Source organism: Cetorhinus maximus, chromosome 14, assembly GCF_964194155.1.
Source record: "Cetorhinus maximus chromosome 14, sCetMax3.hap1.1, whole genome shotgun sequence".
NCBI classification, from domain to species: Eukaryota; Metazoa; Chordata; class Chondrichthyes; order Lamniformes; family Cetorhinidae; genus Cetorhinus; species Cetorhinus maximus.
In genome coordinates this window covers 22761234-22783715 of record NC_135892.1, presented here as the reverse complement: position 1 = coordinate 22783715, position 22482 = coordinate 22761234, and the positions used below count along the sequence as shown (strand labels likewise).

The 22482-nt window shown below is 40.6% G+C and overlaps 1 protein-coding gene across 5 annotated transcripts in view; it reads left to right on the top strand.

The window, feature by feature from the left end:
• The window catches only part of atl2 (atlastin GTPase 2), an 83177-nt gene that overhangs the window by 25672 nt on the left and 35023 nt on the right, over window positions 1-22482 (top strand). For 4 of the 5 annotated variants that reach the window (XM_078556659.1, XM_078556656.1, XM_078556657.1 and 1 more), the window contains exon 3: window positions 15305-15439. In XM_078556659.1, the coding sequence (XP_078412785.1) occupies window positions 15305-15439 (135 nt within the window). Of the gene's footprint in view, window positions 1-3114; window positions 3174-15304; window positions 15440-22482 lie in introns of all 5 variants that reach the window. The other variant, XM_078556660.1, reaches the window with a different exon arrangement.

The window sequence follows — 22482 nt, the reverse complement described above, 5'->3', positions numbered from 1 at the left end:
TGTGATGTAATTTTTAAAATTAGCATAGAAAGGAAGGAGGTTTTAAGTGGCCTGGCAGGCTTAAAAGTAGATAAATCTCCAGGCCCAGATGAAATGTATCCCAGGCTGTTGAGTGAGGCAAGGGAGGAAATAGCGGGGGCGCTGGCAATAATTTTCAATACCCCTCTGGCCACAGGAGAAGTACTAGAGGACAACCAACATGGTACTGTTATTCATGAAGAGGGGAAGGGGTAAACCATGGAACTACAGGCCAGTCAGTCTAACCTCAGTGATGGGAAAACTATTGGAAGCAATTCTGAGGGACAGAATTAATCTACACTTGGAGAGGCAGGGATTAATCAAGGACAGTCAGCATGGTTTTGTTAAGGGGAGGTCTTGCCTGTCCAATTTGATTGAATTTTTCGAAGAGGTGACCAGGTGTGTAGATGAGGGCAATGCATTTGATGTGGTCTACATGGACTTCAGCAAGGCTTTTGATGAGGTCCCACATGGGAGACTAACAAAGGTAAGAGCCCATGGGATCCAAGGCAATTTGGCAAATTGGATCCAGAATTGGCTGAGTGGCAGGAAGCAGAGGATGATGGTCGAGGGGTGTTTTTGTAACTGGATGCCTATGTCTATTGGGGTTCCACAGGTAACGGTGTTGGGTCCCTTGCTGTTTGTGGTACATATAAACGATTTAGACTTGAATGTAGGATTGATATTGATCAGTAAGTTCGCGGATGACATGAAAATTGGTGGGGTGGTAAATAGTGAGGAGGATAGCCTTAGATTACAGGAGTATGTAGACGGGCTGGTCAGATGGGCTGATCAGTGGCAAATGGAATTTAATCTGGATAAGTGTGAGGTGATGCACTTGGGCAGGACAAACGAGGCAAGGAAATGTATGTTGAATAGTAGGACCCTGGGAAGTACTGAGGATCAGGGGGGCCTTGGTGTGCATTTCAACCGGTCCCTTAAAATAGTGGGACAGGTAGATAAGGTGGTTAAGAAGGCATATGGGATACTTGACTTTATTAGCTGAGGCACAGAATATAAGAGCAGGGAGTTTATGCTGGAACTGTATGAAACGCTGGTTAGGCCACAGCTATAGAGTATTGTGCGCAGTTCTGGAATCCGCATTATTGGAAGGATGTGATTGCACTAGAGAGAGCGTGCAGAGGAGATTTACCAGGAAGTTGCCTGGGCTGGAGAGTTTTAGTTATGAGGAGTGATTGGATAGACTGGGGTTATTTTCCCTGGAACAGAGGAGATTGAGGGGGGACATGATTGAGGTGTATAAAATTGAGGGGCATAGATAGGGTAGACAGGAAGGAACTTTTCCCCATGGTGGAGGGATCAATGACCAGGGGGCAAAGATTTAAGGTAAGGAGCAGGAGGTTTAGAGGGGATGTGAGGAAGAATTTTTTCACCCAGAGGGTGATGGGTATCTGGAACTCATTGCCTGAAAGGGTGGTAGAGACAGAAATCCTCATAACATTTAAGAAGTATTTGGATGTACACTTGCGATGCCATGGCATACAAGGCTGTGGGCCTAGTGCTGGAAAATGGGATTAGAATACTTCGGTACTTGTTTGAGCGGCGCAGACTCGATGGGCCGAAGGGCCTTTTTCTGTGCTGTAGACCTCAATGACGATGAGAAACCGATTATCTGGCTTTAAGCCTGCTGTTGTGAGAGTTTGCTGTGCAGAAATTGGCTGCACGTTTCCTACAGTACAACAGTGACAGTACTTGATTGACGGTAAAATGCTTTGGAATGTGAAAGGTGCTGTATGGTGTGTAACTCTTCTGTTAAATAGAAGCACAATATTACACATGCTGGAAATCTGAAATAAAGTGCTGGAAATACTCAGGTCTGGCAGCATCTGCGGAGAGAGCAAGTGAACATTTTGAGTCAAGTATAACTCTTCAGAACTGAAGGATGGTTGAAATGTTTGTGTTTATGCCATCAAGTGGGGAGGGGGAGGAAGAACAAAAAGGGAGGGTCTGGGATAGGGTGGAGGGTTGGTGAGATTAAATGACAGATGTCATGGAACAAAAGGCAAAGGGAGTAGTAATGGTTGTGGTAAAGAGACAAAGCATTTGTCCAGAGTGAGTGTAAATGCCAGTATAATGGAAAGCTCTGTGCAAAAGCATAAACATGAAAAAAAAATTCAAACTGGCATATGGCTTTAAAAAAAAGAGTCAAAATAGGGGACAGAGTTCATGGTCTGAGATTGTTGAAGTCCATGTTGAGCCCAGAAGACTGTAAAGTGCCTAATTGGAAGATGAGGTGCTGTTCCTCGAGCTTGTGTTGAGCTTTACTAGAACACAGTAGCAGGCGGAGGACAGAAATGAGAGTGAGAGCAAGGTGGTAAATTAAAATTACATGCAACTGGAAGCTTAGTGCCACGCTTGCAGACTGAGTGGAAGTATTTTGCAGATGGTCACCCAATTTGTGTTTGGTCTCACCAGTGTAGAGGAGACTGCGTTGTGAGCAGTGAATGCAGTATACTACATTGAAAGAAGTACAAGTGCTTCACCTGGAAAGAAGTGTTTTAGGGCTGTGGACAGTGAGGAGAGAGGAGGTAGAAGGGCAAGTGTTACATCTCCTGCAATTGCATGGGAAGGGTGCGAGGTGTTGGGGGTGACTGAGGAGTGGACCAAGGTGTCGTAGAGGAAGCGATCCCTTCAGAATGCTGAAAGGGTTGGGGGTGGGGGGGTAGGGTAAGATGTGTTTGGTGGTGGTGGCAGCATCATGCTGGAGATGGTGGAAATGATGGGGGATGATCCTTTGAATGTGGAGGCTGATGTGGTGGAGAGTGAGGATGAGGGACCCTATCGTGGTTCTGGGAGGGAGGGGAAAACGGTGAGAGTAGAAGCGCATGAAATGGGTTGGCTGAGGGCCCTGTCAAACACTGTGGTGGATGGGGGGTGGTTGTGGAATCTTTGGTTGAGGGTAAAAGAAGATCTATTAGAAGTGCTGTTGTGGAAGGTTGCATCATCAGAACAGATGCAGCTGAGAAACTGGGGGAATGGAATCTTCCCAGGAAGCAGGGTGTGAGGAAATGTAGTCAAGGTAGCTGTGGGAGTCAGTGGGCTTATAATCGATATTAGTCGACTGTCTATCTCCAGAAATGGAGACCGTGAAGTTGAGACAGGGAAAAGAAGTGTTGGAGATGGACCATGTGAAGGTGAGAGTAGGATGGAAATTGGAAGCAAAGTTGAAGTTTTTCTGTTCTGGGCGAGAGCAGGAAACTGCATTAATAGTTTTTAATTTGATATTTTATAGTGAGTGTGAAACTGTTGGTTCCTTGTAGTATTTATATATAGTGCAAATCAAACCCATGCAATTACTAGGGAGATAAAAATGTATGTCACCCTTTTATACACTTAAATAAGAATGGTATGTAAATGACTTTCCTCTTTGTCGGTTTATAGGTCGATATTTGGAATTTCCTTGAACTAGTGCTTTGTGTATAAATGCCTTTTTAGTTCTATTAAAAATAACCGGACTATACTTGTCAATGTTTTTATGTAGCATAAACATCATTTTCACACTAACCTTTTGAGGCTCCCATCCCATAATTTGTTTGCAATTTTGCTCCCATCGTAAGGTTTTATTTTTGAATAATAGAAGCTTAGTGGTTCCTCTGGTTACTGAAAACAAAGTGCAATAGCATGAATATTTCTATTTTTAACTTTGGCTAAATATTAATTTCATGGCTTTTAGCATAGCATTATGCAACAGTTAATTACTAAATTAATCAAAACCGCATACAGATTGTTTCAAGTGGAGATTTGGGACTGAATGTTTGGAAAACCCCAAGGATAGCCAGAACTAAAGCTATGCAAACTATTGCAGTGTTATGCCTTTCATCCAATTAAAGTTGACAGTAAGCTCTGGCTTCGTATGTAATCCTGGTGTAATTTTTTTTGTCTTTGTGCTTAACAAAAGAAACTGTAAACTCCAGGAACTGTTCGAACATTTGATTCTTGGCATGTAGGTGTCTTAGCATTTCAGTATGGTATAAAGTTACTTGCATAGAAGCCTTGGATCAAATTTGATTCATGTCCCAACTTTGTGCTGTGCAATGTTATGATGTCATGAAAGACTTGTATACAAACAGCCGCTTTTACTGGTTTGGTGGTTTGGGGCTTTGCTACCACAAAATTTGGCATTAGTGATGCAATAAAGAGGGGGGACACAAATAAAATTTGGTATACTTGGGTTATAAATTAGCATTTGGTATGATTGCATAGAACACAGGCCAGCAACCTTGGTAACAAAGTTTTAAACTTTTAAATTTAGTCAAAAACACTAAAAAGTAGCAATGCTGTTACTCAAATGCCAATAATAATGAAAAACAAGACAGACACGTTTAAGGATTTCTTTGCAATACCATATTTTTTAATAATGCTCAAACATACAAGTATTAACATCAGTGAAAGGGGGCATTTGATTGTCAAACATTTTAAAAGGCTCTACATGTTAGCTTTCAGTGGCTTATGAGCAAGCACACCCTGGTCCCTTTGGACGTCAACACTTCCCAATCTCTCCCCATCTAAGAAATACTCTGCATTTCTGTTTTTTCTACCAAGTGGATAACTTCATATTTTTCCACATTATATTTCTTCTGCCTTGTTCTTGCCCACTCACTTACTCTGTCTAAATCTCCTTTGCATCCTCTTCACAACTCACATTCCCACCAAGTTTTGTGTCATCGACAAACTTGGAAATATTACATTTTTATACTGTTGCCAGTACAAAAAAAAATGCATCACTTCAAATTACTGTGAATCTCATCATAAAAACACCTGCTAAAAGGGGCATTTTTGGACTTTTTTGACATTGTTACTTTTATAATATTTTTCAACAAAAGCAGTGCATCAGGGCTATGTAGATGTTGTGAGCCCTGAAAACTTGAGGCACATTTTTCTTTGCTTCTCTGATAAACAATGTATTTCTGACCTAGAAGGTCCAATCTTTAATCTGTTCCCAGAGTAATGTTGCTTTTTCATTTTGGGGAATTGTAGTCAGGTTGGGTTGCACCACATGTAAAAACCGAGAATACTGGAAATACTCAGCAGTTCAGACAGCATCTCTGTTTCAGATTGATGATCTTTCATCAGAACTGGAAAAAGTTAGTTACCCTGGACATCTGAGCGTAGTGGGTAGGAACGGTTGGAGCCAGGAAACTAGACACCCTGGTTCATTTCTCCTCATTCCTCCTTCACCATATTGCAGTGAAGCTCGAGGTACAATACCTCCTTTTTCAATTAGGCACTTTACAGCCTGCGGAACTTAACGTTCACCCCCATCACCTTTATTTGTTTGGATGGCAACTGTTTCTGCTTTTTACATCTCCTCTAGACTCAATTTTTTGTTTCTTGTCCCATTCCAATCTCCTTTTGCCTTGCACCATCATCCCTTTTGTCATTTAATCTTTCCACCCTACCATTGACCTTTCCCTGTATCTTCATTTCCTTAAAACCTGTTACATCTTTAACTTTTCCAGTTCTGCTGAAAGATCATTGACCTAACACGTTAACTGTATTTCTCTTTTTCTCTCTCTCTCTCTCTCTCTCTCTCTCTCTCCACAGGTGCTGCCAGAGCTACTCAGTACTTCCATCAGCTTCTGTTTTTATTTTAGATTTCCTGCATCTGCAATACTTAGCTATTATGAGGGTTCTACCTGTTTGGCCAGCATCTTGGCCGCAAAAAGGTGAATGAACATGATTCAGGGTTATCTTCCTTGCTCCACATACTCTTGCTTTTCCTTCCATACATTGTTGTAATTGGTACACAGCATAGTATAAACTTTTCTCATGTAAAGTGTGGATTAGATTAACTGCTCAGCTATTTAAATTTATTTTTTCAGACTTGACAGACTTTTAGTAAGTTCAGTAGCAGTTTGCTCTGGTTGTAAGCAATAACAAAACAACATAGAATAAATTGAATTTTATTTTAGAAACAGCAAAAGTGAACTTTTGTTCCATATTGAAACAGTTTAAAAAATATATATATTTCTTTAGCTACCAGGTATACGGTTTTTTGTTTTGTTTTTAATTAAAACCTGATTTGAATAGTCCCAGAAGTTACCTAGTCCCTCATATGCTCTCCATAATAGTTGAAACCGATGAAATTCATCTTGAGAAATGTTAAACAGATTTAAAAGGGAAAATGAAACCTGAGATGCTTAGCATTAGAGAAAGGTAATTTTCTAATCAATGATGTGGTGTTACAGATGGAAACTGGCTGTGATCGTGCAAAATATTTTGATGTCCCCATTTTGTATCTATCTTGAAAAGATTATACTGTACTTCTGAAAAATGTGTCCAAGGATTCTGTAGGAGTAATTTTTGAACCTCAAATAGAAGAAAACTGTACAGATCTTGTCCCATGGCTATGAAACTGGCACTACTTTTTCATGTAGTGAAAACTAATACTTTTCAGAAATGTTTGTTATAACATGGAATGTACATAGTTTCTTGCTTTCCTGTTCCATGGTAACTGGTTATTAAAGCTACAGTGTGATTTCACCTATACTTAATCTAGGTAAATGACTTGCAATTAAATACTCTTGTATTCTTTGGCTTCCAGGTCCCATTACAGACTTTCTGCAGTTAGTAACTGTCAAGATGAACCTAGTGGACCTTTTAGGTTGAAATGAACGCAGACCCATTTTTCATTATGTATTCCTAGCAGCTGTTGATCTCAAAGGGGCTAGTAAACATTGTGTAACATGATACTAATCACTTGCTTTTATTTATTATCTTTGTGTTGATGTTACAATCCAAATGTCATGAAAAGCTTATTCATATGTTTGGCCTTCACCTAACTTTCATGGGAACCAATGGTATCAGTTTAAAAGTAACAATGGGTTACTGCCCTTGGACCTCTTCCCAAGACCCAGCTGATAAACGAAACTGGCATATCAGTGGTGTCTTGAGAGGCAACAATGAACTGGTAGCAAATATGAAGTGAATGAGAGTTTGTACAGCGCAGCCTTTTCCTCACCCATCAAAAACTTCCTGGTGGTCAGAAAGTATTCCTAAACCCTGCCTTGGACTTAAACAGCAGTTTAAATACCGTCAAGTCCTTCAAGGCTATGTGAACAAGCGTTTCTGCTTTGGCAACACTGCCAATCAATGCCCCAATTGGAAATGCAGAAGGGAAATTCCATATAGATGTGAAGGAATATCAGTTACCCATCAACAATGGACCTGAGAATATACATGGTGACTTGAAAGGATTTGACAAAAGTACAGCAGATTTATTACTATGCTGAATTTTTTAGTTCATTGGTCAGTGATCTGGAGAGATTAGAGAAATTGGTCTTAATTTTCCTCTGCTGTAAAAAGAATAAGGGAAGATTTGATCATGGATCTTAAAATTGAGGGCTTTTGATAAGTGCAGATAAGGAAAATTGTTTCCACTAGAGTTAATAAACAGAGGATACAGATTTCAGATAACTAGCAAGAGAACTGGGGGGGAAATGGGAGTATTTTTTAAAAATGTAGTGAGTTATGATTTGGAATGTACTTCCTGAAAGAGTGAAGGAAGCAAATTAAGTAGTAATTTTTAAGAAATTGGATGTGTTCTTGTAAAGGAAGAAATTGCAGACCTATGGCAAAAGAATGGGGAGAGTGGTACTGATTAGGTAGGTCTTTTAGAAAGCCAGCACAGGCACAAGGGACTGAAAGGCCACCATCTGTGCTGTAAAATTCTGAGTACTGAAACCTTGGACTTGCATCATAGAAACATAGAAAACAAGAGCAGGAGTAGGTCATTTGGCCCTTCTCTGCCATTCAATATGATCATGGCTGATCCTCTATCTCAATGCCATACTCCTGTGTTCTCCCCATACTCCTTGACACGTTTAAAATCGGGAAACATGTCTATTTCCTCCTTTAAATATATTCAGTGACTTGGCCCTCACAGCCTTCTGTGGTAGAATCTGCAGGTTCACCACCTTTTGAGTGAAGAAGTTTCCCCTCATCTCAGTCCTAAATAGCCTACCCCGTATCCTGAGACTATGACCCCTTGTTCCAGATCCCCTAGCCAGAGGAAGCATCATTCCTGCATCCAGTCTGTCCAACCCTGTCAGAATTTTGTTTCAATGAGATCCCATATCATTCTTTGAAACTCCAGTGAATACAGGCCTAGTCAGCCCAATCTCTCCTTGTATGACAATCTTGCCATCCCAGGAATCAGCCTGATGAACCTTTGCTGCACTTCCTCTAAGGCAAGTATATCCTTTCTTGGATAAGGAGACCAAAACTGCACACACTACTTCAGGTGTGGTCTCACCAAGGCCCTGTACAGCTGCAGTAAGACATCCTTGCTCCTGTACTCAATGTACTCCTCTTGCGATGAAGGCCAACATGCCATTTGCTGCCTTGACTGCTGCATCTACATGCTTGCTTTCAGTGATTGGTGTACAAGGACACCCAGGTCCCTTTGTCCATCAACATTTTCAATCTATCACAATTTAAATAATACTCTGCCATTCTGTTTTTCCTACCAAAGTAGATAACTTCACACTTAGCCACATTATACTGCATCTGAGCCACATTATACTGCATCCGCCATGTAGTTGTCCACTCACTCAACCTGTTTAAACCACCTTGCAGCTTCTTAACATCCTCCTCACCACTCGCATTCCCACCAAGTTTCATGCCGTCAGCAAACTTGGAAATATTACATTTGGTTCCCTCATCCAAATCATTGATCTATATTGTGAATAACTGGGGCCCAAGCACTGATCCCTGAGGCACCCCACTTGTCACCATCTGCCACTCTGAAAAAGACCCATTTAATCCTACTCTTTTTCAGCTGTCCTTTTTCACAGGCATCCCTTTTTTCTCCAAAATGGTCACTGTATCCACTGTGTTACAGATATCTAATTCATGGTTCATGTATTTCAGAGGCAGTTTTTAGCTCTGGGAAAATTAAACTCGAACTGTAGAAAATTGAATAAATGCAACTAAAGCAGCTTGGAGTTTATTACACTTTTTAAAAAGTTGGAGCCATGTTGACTTAAGGGGCTAACAGCTAGAAAGGAAAGATCCTAAAACCGCAATTGGGCTTACTTAGCTGGAGGCATGATGTGCATGCTGCTTGCAAAGAGATGTTTTGCTTAGGGAATTGGAGCTAAATTGGTTTGAAAGTATTCAGTGAACCTTGAAAGGATATATTTTTCTCTGGTTTCAATTTGTGTGTCTTTTTGCTGGAAGAGGGGCTGTTACAGTTTGGACCTTGTGTGGTGTGCAGTCCACGGAGAGACCCTGGGAGCTGTTAGCAGGCTCCAGGCATTGAGGATTTGGAGAAGTCTGGGGAGCTGAGAAGATGAAGGAAGGTCACTGGTTCAGTGACAGGCATTTAGGGCTCAGAAAAAGCCCTGGGAACCGCCTATAGCTCAGTGCAGCTGGGATACTGGATTTCAGAGAAACGCAGGGGGAAGTGCCAGCTTAGTGAAGTTGGCAGTCTGCAAAAGAGTTGGAAGTGTATTGGTAATTAGAGGCTGGAGTGCCTTTTTGTGAACCCTGTGTCTTAGGCAAAGAGGTTGGACCATCATGAGGTGAGCAATCATTGAGGCAGTCGGAGTCTGAGTGGCTCTTGAGGAAATTCAAAGCTAGACCGTTGAAAGCGAAGTGTTGAAATTCCTTTTGAGGGAGATAAGTTTTAACGAGATTTTGTGACTCAGTGGTCATTGGCGCCTGGATGGGTTGCCGAGAAATCTGTAGGATCTGTGGGTCGCATCTGCTACGTAATGTGCAGTGTGTATTTGACCACAGTTTGCCTGTTAATTCATATTTACCCCATCTTAATTTTGAATGTTAAGAGTATAAGATCGGTGTTATAGATTGTTCTACTTTACTGACTTTGTATGGTAAAGATTATTTTGTTCAAAACAGTGGCTTTATTCTCAGCAAGTACCTGGGATTTCGAACTTTGTCCACTTTAAACAAAAGTTATTGGTCCTTAACTGGATCTTAACTGTAAAAATGTTCTCGAGAACCAGCTGGTTAGGTGCTAAGAACTTTAGTTTCAATACAGATATAACAGCAAGACTGCAACCGATAGAGCAGAACCTACTTCTGACAATACTTTCTCAGACAACAGTCCTGTGTGATGGTTGGGTGCATACACATCTTCTGGCATTGTCAAAAGGTTGCTTTTGGAAACGGGGGCAGTGGCTGCAGGAGGATCAAACCTAGATACCAGTATGAGCAAAAAGGAATCCCAAATCAATTATGAGATTTTCAGACTCTCAAATGTTCAGATTATATCTTACCAAATTGTGATGGCAGGCTGAGACTCGCGATTTTAAGGTTAAGAAGGGCTTAGTGTATTGAAAAATGTCCGTAGTTTCTAATTTGAGAGTCTGTGGTTTGTGTGTCTAATTTTTTTTTTCATTCTTACATTGCAAGTTATTTGGGAGAATCCATTTATACAGATTTTGTTCTGCTGTGTACAAGGTTCACAGCTTCTGCAGTCTCAAAACAGCTGCTTCATGTAAATGTGTCATTAGTGTTTTCCATTGCAGGTACTTCTCTGGCTCTAACTGAAAAGGTAAGAATGCAGTCCCATACAGGTGGAGGGGGAGGATGTGGTCAGCCATATCAAAAGCTACAGACAGATTAAAATATGGATAGTTTGGCAAGCCACAAATACATTGGATGTCACTTGTGACCTTTGGAAGGATGGTTTCAGTAATGTGGCATGGATGGAAACCTGAGAGGAATTAAAACATGGAGTTGCAGGGGTAAATGGGCACAGATTTGGACTTTGGAGAAGAAAGGAAGGTTGGAGATTGGGCAGTAAATTTCAAGGACAGAGGTCAAGGGTGGGTTTTTAAAGGGAGGGGTGATGATGGCAGATTTGATTGGGAGGAACGTTGTACCTGAGGAGAGTCAGCAAATTTGGGGACCAGGAATGGAACTTGGATGGCCACAGTCACAATTTGAGCTATTCTTCATGTTCCACTACTAAAGCAAGTGGCCACATTTTCATGGCCTGCTTTTGAGCAGTTGAGGGTTGTCCAGATTTTCTGTGGAAGATTGAAACCTGGGAATTGACCACTGGGATCAGTTACCAGGTTGCAGTTGATGTTTGCAGCCAACTAGGAGGTGGGGCTGTCGGTTTGTAAGGTGTGGAGTGTGTTCCTATGGGGCTTAAGGGATTTCAGATGAGTGCATGCTGTTTTTCTTTCTTTGAGACCCTGTGTCAATGGGAGTGCTTTGTTAGCTGTCAGCTGGTGGTGTTCTTTGAGGATGTTTTCCCTGTGGACATGAAGAAGTTCAACTTTGTGCAAGCACAGGAAGCCACTCAAAGTGTGTTCGCTTCATCGTTCCCAAAGTTGATCCTTGTGACTTCCCAGTTGAGGATATCAGCCATGTTTGTGCAAACCAGGGCAAGTGAAGCAGCGCAGTATTGGCTCTGCTACCCAAGGTGGTACCCCCCAGTTTCTGTCGGAGATTTGCTTCCATTTTGACCATGGCTCTGGTGTTCTGGAAGCATTACTGGTCAATGTATGGTCAGGAGTGATGGCAAGGTACTTTGGTGTTAGGTCATGGGTGAGTGGTCAGCTACAGAATTGGACATGAAGTTCTTTACAAGCCTTAAGAGTTGTTCAGGTGGAAGGTTGAAACAACCATCCAGGCAATGTTTGGTTGAAGTTTCCATTTTCTGAAGTAGGCTTCCAGGGAACTGATCTTTAGTGAGTGTTTTCTCATTGCCCTGAAGTTCTTCAGCCTGGAAAGCCAGAGCCAAGTCATCAACATATATGAAGAGCCATGACTTTGTGGGAGTGTAGCCACTGGTATATATGTCAAAGAGAACTGGTGCAAGAACTGATCCTTGTGGGAGTCTGTTGGCTTTGCCTGGGTAGCTGATTTGATTTCCAAGGTTCCCATGGAACTGTTGATTGCTGATCATGGAATTGATTAGTTGTACGGTTTTCACCCAGATGATTTTGGAGAGTTTCAACAGCATGCCTATGTGCAACATGGTGTCATAGGCACAGGAGAAGTCAACAAAGGTGGTTCTTGTCTTTTGGCCTTGAAGTGAGAAAGTAATGGGGACAAAGTAATCAAAGGTGGACACGATGGTGTGATTGAGCAAATCGGTAGCTAAAGAAACGTGGTGGTGAATAGCTAGATGGTTGGAAATTTGGAAGTGTAGTTTGAAGTGACTTGTAGAGCTTTTTCAGGGCAGACACTGAAGGAAAGAGTTGGGAAGGAGGTAATGATCAGAGTTGGCCTATGCTGATATACATGGTTGGAATAGAGCGATTACCTCAGCTGCTGATCACTAGAATGTATGGAATTAAATAAAATGGTTTCATTGTTTGGTAGTCACTTTGACCAGCCTGACAGGTCCCCATCGAGCTATAATAAGAATTAAATCATGTATAGAAAAAAAAATTCCAGACTAATGAAAGCCTTTGTTACCCTGGTGTGAATTTGGAATGTCAACTTTGTCACCATGAATCGAAACCATTTGATCAGTTCCCAAGGTTTGCATGCCCTAATCCTGAACTTGCATCTTCCTCTAGTTTTTCTCCTGTCTTTCCTCATACCCTCTCTGAACTCACCCCTATCCATGAGACTCACCTCTTGCTCCTTTGACCCTACTTGTACCAGACCACCTAACATTCCTTCTTCCACATTTCTGTTGTCCCCAGCAAAACAATTAACTATGTCTCATTTTGGGTTTTGTTCTGCCTGGAATGGCCTTCATCTTTCGGCTTCCTGCTTCTCCCATTTTACTTGGAGTCACCGCAGTGCTTGTTGATCGTTCTTCTACGTCCCCTCCTGTCAGTCACCCATTCCTCTTCCAGTCATGCTATATTTAAATCTGTCACCACTGCATCTTTCCATCTGGCCATGGGCCTTCCTCCTCCTCCTCCTCCCTGACAATCTCCAATCTATTATCCGCCTCACCATATTTCCTCTCCCTCTTTCTGCGACAGGTAACCATACCATTTCATTCTCTTTTTAAAATATTCCAATCATGAATTGTTACAAAGTCTAGCAATTCGTTACTTCATTCAACTAAAATTAATGCAACTTTTTTTTTGCAACACTGTCAGTACACCATTTTAACTGGTTAATTTTGGCAGAGTATTCATCAAAACTTTAGTTATTATAAATCTAAGAGCTGACTTGTATGCACATACACAGGTTATATTTTATTCCTAAGAACTAACAAGTTGTAACAACATGCACTTCAGTTTAAATAAATGAAACATTGCCATAATTGCAAGTTATTGAGCTGCTTTTATATTGGAGCTATTTGAATCCTGGTGTTGCACATCTATTGAACGTGAGCCAGCTTCTGCCCTATAACTAAATCGAGCTATGCCATCCTGGCTATAGATTAGAATCTGAGCAGGCTCACAGATGTGTAAAACCAAACTATCCAAGTCTGCTGTTGGTATAAGTGAGCCAGAATTATCTGGGGTTGGCTCGGATTCTAATTTCTTAGAATCTGAATTGGAGCTGCTCCAATTTAAGAATAACTATGAAGTAGAAGGTTATGATGGTGCAGATGTAATTCAACATCTGTCATTTAAATCAATTTTCAGTACCAGTCCAGCTGAATTTATCATTTGCACAATCACTTGCTGTCTTTGAGCTCTTCTGTGCAGTGGGGGATGGGATCCTCTTTAGCCTGTACTTTATGCCATAAAATGATTGTATGGCACTGTTCGTATTTCATCGCAAAATGAAGGAATTAACAACATTGCCACATGTTTCGAAGCCCATAGTCCAGCTGTTGAGCTTTGCAGGGTTGTGGCACTCTAGTAACCAAGTGGTAAAATGAACTTGAGTAACAGGTGTGGAAATTGGAACTTGTGCTGATTTTGCATTTTAACTATGCTGAAAGGTAAGAGCTTTAATGCACAGTTTGTAAAGTGTTTAACCGTAAGTGCATCATTCCATGATTTTGTCTTTGCCTCAAGAAGTGAGCGTTGGTGTTTAATGGAATTGCACATCTATGTAGCTCTGTGTTTGATGAAAACCTGGTAAATGAGTGATTATCCTGAATTATGTATTGGAATTTAACTGGAAAACAATGAAATATTCCCATATTAATTTCAGGTTGACCATACTCAAAATCAACCCATCCATTCTTGCCATAATTAATGCCAGATTGTAGTTTTTTGATCTTGTGGATTGTTTTAATTTTGATCAACAGATATCATTACGTTTCATTGTTTGCAATTCACAAATATCCAATGTCTGACTTGTAGTTCTTACAAAATAGACCTTGGCCATATTTTTGAAACGAACTGTATTTAAAATGTGTATACCACAGTCATGTAATAAGCCTAGACCTAAATAGAATCTGATGGATAAATTTCCTTTGTCTGTGTACTGTGTACTAAGTACTTAGATGATCTTGGCATCCACTTTAAAATAGTGTTTGTTGCTAGTTAACCAGGAATAGAAATATCTATGGTATACTTTTCTTCTCCCTAATGTGGGGTGCCTAATCCAATTATAAGAGACTTAGCCCATCAGTGTGGTGCAGCAGGCTCTCTGTTTCTTGGTCTGCCTTAATGACCTCTTCCCTGGAAAGGGGTGGTTCTGCAAACGATCCCTCTTGTTTCCACTCTTCCCAGAATGTCAGGTTTTGAATGCCCAGTGAATATGGTCAAGGTCACTTCTGGTTCAGGATACCTCCTTGTGTGTCTTAATTCATTATTCTGCTTACCAACTCTCGTCCCTGCCCTGAAATCAGTTATATCACTACTTCATAGCTGCTGTATAACCTTCAATGGTGATGTGAAACTATTATTGAAAATAATAGTGTTGAGGAGAGAGGTTTGTTATAGTGCAAATTTTGGGTTTGTTTTGTGAGGTTGCATAGTATTGTTTAAATAAAGCGTTTGAAACGTGGTTGATGTTTACGCGATGCAGGATCATGTACCTGCCATGTGCCCATATTCCTTTATTCCTTTCCCTCAACTATATATCCTATATTTTACATGTTGACAGTACTCATTTCAATCACTAATTCTGGTAGTGCATTTTACTCCCCTCAACACTGTTTCATGTTAAAGAAAAATACGAAATCTTACATTTGTATCATAAGTGTGTTTCAATTTTAATTCTTGTGGCAAAAAAATTAAGTTGGTCTCACAGGAAATTCTAAAATCAGGGATTTTATTGGTTGTATCTAATAGATATGGATGGTTAGTTTGAACTCTTTGGGCAAAATTCAAAAATCTTTTGCTACCAAATTCTCCCAACATATGAAGCGTTTTTTGCAACTATTTCTATGTGGTATTTGTTTTTCCTCCCTCTGCAGAATCCTGGTACGTGGCTGGGTGGAGATGATGAGCCGTTGACTGGCTTTACTTGGCGAGGTGGATGTGAGCGAGAAACTACTGGTATACAAGTTTGGAGTGAAGTTTTTGTAATCAACAAATCTGATGGAAGCCAGGTATACTCAACAATGAACTTCTACAAAAACACTGAACACTTCATGGGTTCCATTTCATGCATTTAGCAATTTCTATAAATGGGATCACTATCTACAAATGCTCTAAATTGCCCCAATACCGGACTTCCCAAACTGGGGGCCGTAAGATGAGATTCTGCTGCTGCAGAGCTTGCAACCCCAAAGGTTGCCATGGAGCTCCAACTGAATGTTAACAGCTGCAAGGCTGCTTTAAATCCTCACTTTTTTTTCAATGGTGGGCCTGGCCTAAATGGTCCAAGCTTGAGGGCTGATTCATGCTGCAAGAAACCCATTGAAAAGGTGAGTTAATAAAATTTTGCGAAGATTAAAAACCCCACTCCTCTGTCCCCTCAGCTGCCACTGAGGGGTCACAGCAATTTCAAAGACTTGAAATGGGGTCACAGTGGGAAAAAGTTTGGGAAGCACTGCCTTAATGTGAGCTTTTACATTGTACCAGTATATCATTAGAAGGTATGAGTTATCTGGAATGAAATGCAATACAAATTTGTTTGCATAGTTCCACTGTTGGTTCAATTGGTAATGCCCATTGTGGTGCTGAACTCTACAAGTAGAGATCCAAATCAGAAGGGTTTGTTACCACATGCTTCCATAACTCTGGGCTAAAAATCAGGCAGGTTTTTTTAACTTTCACTCATGTCATAGTAATCCTACTGTGAAGTGTGCATATGAAAATCTGGGTGAGAAGAGGACCAGATTAGCTGTGAAGGCCTCTCTGACAGCTGATACTCACTGGTTTAAAATGTGAGAATAGGTCCTGCATCCAGGGGCTACTGGTGCCCTATGATCTATATCCCATTGCAAGTTGAGTGCCTTCAGGAGAAAGTGGGAGGTTAAAATGTAATAATTCTGCCTTTTCTGTTACTTGATACAGTACCTTTAATAGTTTTTGTCTGACTGGATTGTTTTGGTCAGTTTAAGGTGTGTGAAATAAGGTTTATTTGGTGGCAATGCCTGGTACACCTTTGTGATAGTTGGCTAATTAGATATTTTGAAACTTTGTTGTAACATTGAGGTACTGAGTGTACAGAGTATAATAGTTTTTGATTTCATCTGATACAAGGAACCTGTAGTAAGGGCAAGGGCCTCTGTTTGCAGTAGTGGAGAGTGGTGTGAGGAAGTAATACACATTCACCCACCCTTCTCATAAGCGGTTGTGACCAATTTCACATTTCAAGGCAAGTTCTTGGGGATGGAAAATCAGGCAAATCAATTATAACACTGGAAAATTATTTGAGGATTGTGTTGATTTGCTATTTGGTGATGTATTTGATGTCACTTATAGAGTCATAGTGAGAGTTATATAGCAGAAAAACAGGTCCTTTGGCCCATCGTGTCTGTGCCGGCCATCAAGCACCTATCTATTCTAATTGTAATCCCATTTTCCAGCACTTGGCCCATAGCCCCGTATGCTATGGTGTTTCAAGTGCTCATCTAAATACTTAATAATTATTTGAAAGCTATTCTTTCTGGTAAAAATGAAGATCCACTAGATTTGAGTGAAAAGTTTTCGAAAAGCTGCAAAATGAATTAAAATCGGCGTTGATTCTATAGATGAAGATGATGACAGTCTGCACCCTCCAGAGTTTCAACACCGTCTAAACCCAATGGGCATACCACTGCACAAACTTAGACTTCAGGAAGGCACAGAAACCTGAATCCTAAACAAGAACTTTGTAATGACCTCGATTGATAGTTAGGAAGCTGTTTTCTTAGATACTGAAATTAAAACAGATTTCAAGGAAATAATGTGTATTTCTTGAATAATATTGAGCCTTTCTTGAATAATATTGAGCCTATGAGAAGTAAACTTGCCTTTTCAACTCAAGAGAAAACGATTGCCAATTAGACTTTCATATTCTATGACAATAAGCATGTCCTGACAAAAGCTTGTTTTTTTATACATGGCCAGTTTTGTGTATCTCCTCCCGCCGCGCCCCCCCCCCCCCCAGAGTGGGAAGTTTTGATTCTGAAGCCTTTGGTGAAAGAATAACTAAAAGCCCTGTATTTAAAGAATACTGTTGCAATAAAGTTGCTAATTTGCCTGCAAATGTTTTAAGTCTGTGCTAGCATTGGAGGAGGTATTTTGGGATGGATGTGCCATGGGAGGGAGAAGTTGGCATAAGAGGGATGGAATGGCATGGAAGAGAGGGGATGCGTGAGGAATGGGGAGGGTCATTGCGTGGAAGGGTGGATGCCATGGGAGAAGTGGAAGCATCGTGGCTTGGGATGGGTGAATGAGATGTTGGGATTGGTTAGATATGCTAATTTGACTGCAGATGTTTTGCAAGTCTCTACTAATATACCCATATTATAAATTGTAAATGTAATTGCAAACCTGAGAATTTTATTTTGTGGTAAGAACTTGCATTTATATGGTACATGTGTGTCCTTTAGATATCCCAAAATGCTTCACAGCTACTTTTGCGGTATTTTCACACTATCGTTGGGTAAACAAACATGGCATGCAATTTTGCATGCAGCAACATGTCTTGAACTGTTCTTGATTGTACTAGTTGAGGGATAATTGATGGATCTTCAACAATTTGCCTGATCTTTTAAGTAATGTGTTAGGAATTAGAGGTCGTTTTAAGCAAGTTGTATTTGTGGGTGTTATGAAAAAGATATAACTTTAAGTTTAATTTTTTTTTTTATTTGTGGGTTAAAAGTGTAAAACCTAGGTCTAGTTTCATTTAGCATTTTTTCTGAGATGGAGACAGCAAATCTGAAGCTTTGTATACGTGCATTTTTAATGCGGTTTCAGGACTCTTGAAAGTGGTTTAGGGAAGTTAAGACAAAGTAGAGAAAAAAACTGGGCTGTTGCCTAGCAACAGGGAGCCCACAGAGAGACCGGGAGAAACAGAAAAGCAGTTTGAGTTCAGTAGGTAGGACCATTCCACAAACTGCCAGAGTAGGCAGGAAGGGAGCTGCAGAAAGCAGGTCCCAAGGAAGGAAGAAAGTCCCAATAACCAGGGAGTTGGGCAGAAGATGGTCCCCGGAAGACATTGAAGTCAAGGGAAAAGAACAGGAATCTGAACCAGCCTTGTTCAGTGCAATTGAAAGTAAGGAGCAGAGGAAAAGGCTTTGAATTAAGAGAAAACTGCGGGGAGCAGAATTAAGGCAGAATGGGCTTGCGAGAAGCTAGAAGATCCAAGGAGACAGCCAAAAGTTGGTGACTCTTTACTACAGGCTTGTGAAACTGTTGTGTTCTGTTGGCATGGCTGAGTATCTTGAGTGCGTGGAAGGTGAAGCTTGAATGATGTGGTGATCCAGGGGAAAGGAACATCAGAACAAGGTTGAAACCCTGGAGGTGGATCCTTGTGGAAGATGACCAAGTGAAAGTGTTGTTTGGGAGAAAATTAACAAGGGGATGAAAGGTTATTGAGGGTAGGCAGGAATGTGGGGTTGAAGTTACAATCAGATCAGCCATGATCTTGTTGAATGGCGGAGCATGCTTGAGAGGCCGAGTGGCCTACTCTTCCTAATTTATATGTTCGTATGCCAGAATTAATTCTTCGAGTGTCAAGATTGGAAACCTTGGGAGAAAGATGGTGTTCCGTGAAACTGGTTGGCTTACGATGTGACAAGCGTCTCGGAGTTGATGAGAGATCCATCGCATCTGTTTGGGGTGGCATTTGTCACTTGATCTTGGGAGTGTGGTATGTTTGACTGCAGGTCGCCTATTGGTTTACATGGATTGTATACTTAGTGTGAACATTAGAGTGTAAGATTTTTTTGCAGCTGTTATTCTTACAAATCTGTATATAACTCTAAAGGTATGGTTATAGGTGAAGGAGTAGTGTAATACAGTTAATCTTTTTCTTGTTTGATAAATGTTTTATTCTTTTGTTAAAAGTACATCAGCAGACTCTCTGACGCTGTTCAGTAGCTGCCCTCCTTATTTCTAAACAAAAAATTGTTTGGATCTATCAAGCCAGGTTCCACCCAGGGATCAGACTTGTCCAGTAGTAACATCAGCTGGGATCATGACAAGTGCCATGGAATCTTTTTGCATTTACCTGAACAACCAGGGGTTTTGGTTTAACACATCACTGGAAAGATTAAAAGTGTGCATTTTCTTCCAGAATCAGTATGTTACAGCACAGGACAAATATGTTCAGCCCATTTTGCCTGTACTGGCCCTTTGAAAGGGTTATCCAATCAGTCCCACTCCATTACTTGCTCTTTGTAGCCCAGCAAACGTTACCTTTTTCAAGTATTTGTCCAATTCCCTGTTGAATGTTGTTATTGAAACTTCTTCCACCGTGCTTTTGACAATGCAATCCAAATAATGACTTGCTGCATGAAAACGTTCTTCCTCATCGCTCGTTTGCCAATTAATTTAAATCTATTTCCTGTGATTACTGACATCTCTGCCATGGAAATTGTTTCCTATTTAATCTTTCGATATATTCAAGATTTTGAATATCTCTATCAAATATGTCCTTTAACCACCTTTACTCCTTAAGGTGAATATTCCAGTTTCTTTAGCCCTTCCATGTAATCGAAGTCTTTCCTTTTATCTACTATGCTAGTAAATCTCCTCTGCACCTTCTAAAGTCTTTGACATCCTTCCTAAAATGTGAGGCTCAGAATTGGTCACAATACTCCAACTGGGGCTTTACCAGTGTTTTATAAAGGTTTAGCATAACTTCCTTACTTGTGTACATTCTGCCGCTATTTATGAAGGCAAGGATCTCGAATGACACCTAACAGCCTTCTCAGCTTTTCCTGCCACCTTCAAAGACTTGCACATGTACACCTCCAGCTCTCTGTCCCTGACCATCCCTCTTTAAAGTTGTCCAATTTTAGTTTATATTGCCCCTCTTCCACCTTCCATCAAAATGAATCCTTTCATACTTTTCTACTTTAAATTTAGTCTACCCGTTTCAGTAGTCTGTTTGACCTTCTGAAATTTGATACCATTCTTGCTGTTTACTGAATTTGAGCTTTGTATTATCTGCAAACTTTGAAATTATGTCCTTCTACCCAATTCAAGAATGTTAATAAATTGTCAAAGAGCAGTGGTCCAACAGTTCACCTCTGGGGAACATCACTGCATTCCCTGTAGCTGTGGGGGTGGCCACCACTTAGAACATGTACTCGAGGAATTACTCAGCCTTTCATTCCGGTTATCTAGAACATGAGTTCCCATGTGGCACAGGAATTGGAGGTAACTGAGCTCAACTGCCCCATCACTTTTTCTCATATCTACTTATGATATGTAAAGGAGGGGGAAGATTTTTGCTAAAAGCTACTGCGGATGCTGGAAATCCAAAACAAAAACAGAATTACCTGGAAAAATTTTTGCAGTTGTTTTTGCTAGAGTGTCGTCATTCCTTAGGAAGGAGAATGTATGCTATGGTCATCAGGGCATGGGGTGATGGAGGAGGCCCTGTTCTGGTCCTTTCCAATGGATATAACACACAAATATGAAACTAAAATGTGCCAGTTGCTGGAAATCTGAAATAAAACACAAAATGCTGGAAATGTCCAGTAAGTCCAGCACCTGTGGAGAGGCAAAACATTAAATTTTCTGGACACTGCCATTCTGATGAAAGGTATATGTACTTGAGGATAAGGCTGCAGGATGGATAGCTAGAATGCTAACTGGCATCTTGAAACGGGAGATACTTTTGGGGGAATGGAGAGGGGGAGAATACAACAGAAATGTTGTGGTCCTAGAATTTGATAATTAAGGGTTGGACCACATCTTGCTGTTGTGACAGAATCCAGAAGGGATAAAGGAAATTGAAAAGGGAGGGAGGAAGAAGAGCCAGTTGTCATGGTCCATTTTGGGACCAATAATGTAGGAAAGACAAGGTCCTGCTAATGGAATATCAAGTTAAGAAATATATTTTTAAAAAAGGGTCCAGTTAGCATCTTGGGCTAATTGGCATAGGAAATGGGCATTTTTGGGAGGTGAAAGATTGGTGTGGGAAGATGTTCATTTCACAGGATATTGCCACCAGTACTGGGACAAAGAGCTGCAGCACTGGGACAGGCACTGGGACCTAATGGAAAGGATAGATAAGGCTATGGATAGGACTTCAAACTGAGGGACGGATGTGGTTTAAAAAACGGCATAAATTTGAAGTGGCAAGAAATGAGAGTTAAGAAAGAAGTCAGACCATAGTAAGTAACAAGGGTAGCAAATGGTCAGGGTGCAAATACAGTTTTGGGGGAACAATGTATAAAAGGATTGTTGAAAATTAAAGTAAAAGGAACAACCCATTGTGAGATTAATTTAACTGTCTGTAAAACAATGCACCTGGCACCTAAAATAAAACTGGAGGCAATGATCCATAGTAAGGAATCAGATGTAGTAGGAATAGCTGAAATTTGGCAACATAAATACAGGGAAGGCAACAAAACATTGCAGATTATAGCATAATTGGAGGATGGGGAAGGAAGAAGGTGCTGGGGTTGGGGGAGGTGGATAGGTTAGCTGTACAAATTAGATAATGGTAGCTGATGAGAAGGTTAGAAACAGGATCCATATGGATTGAAATAAAGGATAAGGAATTGACCATGCTAATAGTTGTATGCTGCCACCACCTAAATGATAAGGAAGAAATATCTAAGCAAATATGTGAAATGAAGAAAGGACATGAGATTAATAATCATGGGAGTTTTTAAGTACCCTCCAATGAACCAACTAGAGGTAGAAGGGGCATGGGAATGGTGTTTCAATGTGTGCAGGGCACTTTTCTTATATAAAAGGCCTAACACATGAAAGGTTACATTGGATTTAGTATTGGGAAATTAATTTATTTAAGTGACTTTCATTAATTGTTTTAGTACTTATACATTTCCCTTTTACATTTCCCTATTTTTGTGTAATGCAATTCTGATTCCTTTTTATGATCCTAGCTGAGGTTATGCCTGAACAATCCTGATCCCAGAGTGGAACCCAACTTGATAGATCCTAACTTCTAATTTGTTTGTTCAGACACATGGAGAGCAGCTACTGAACAGAGTCACAGGAGTCAGCTGTTGAACTTTTA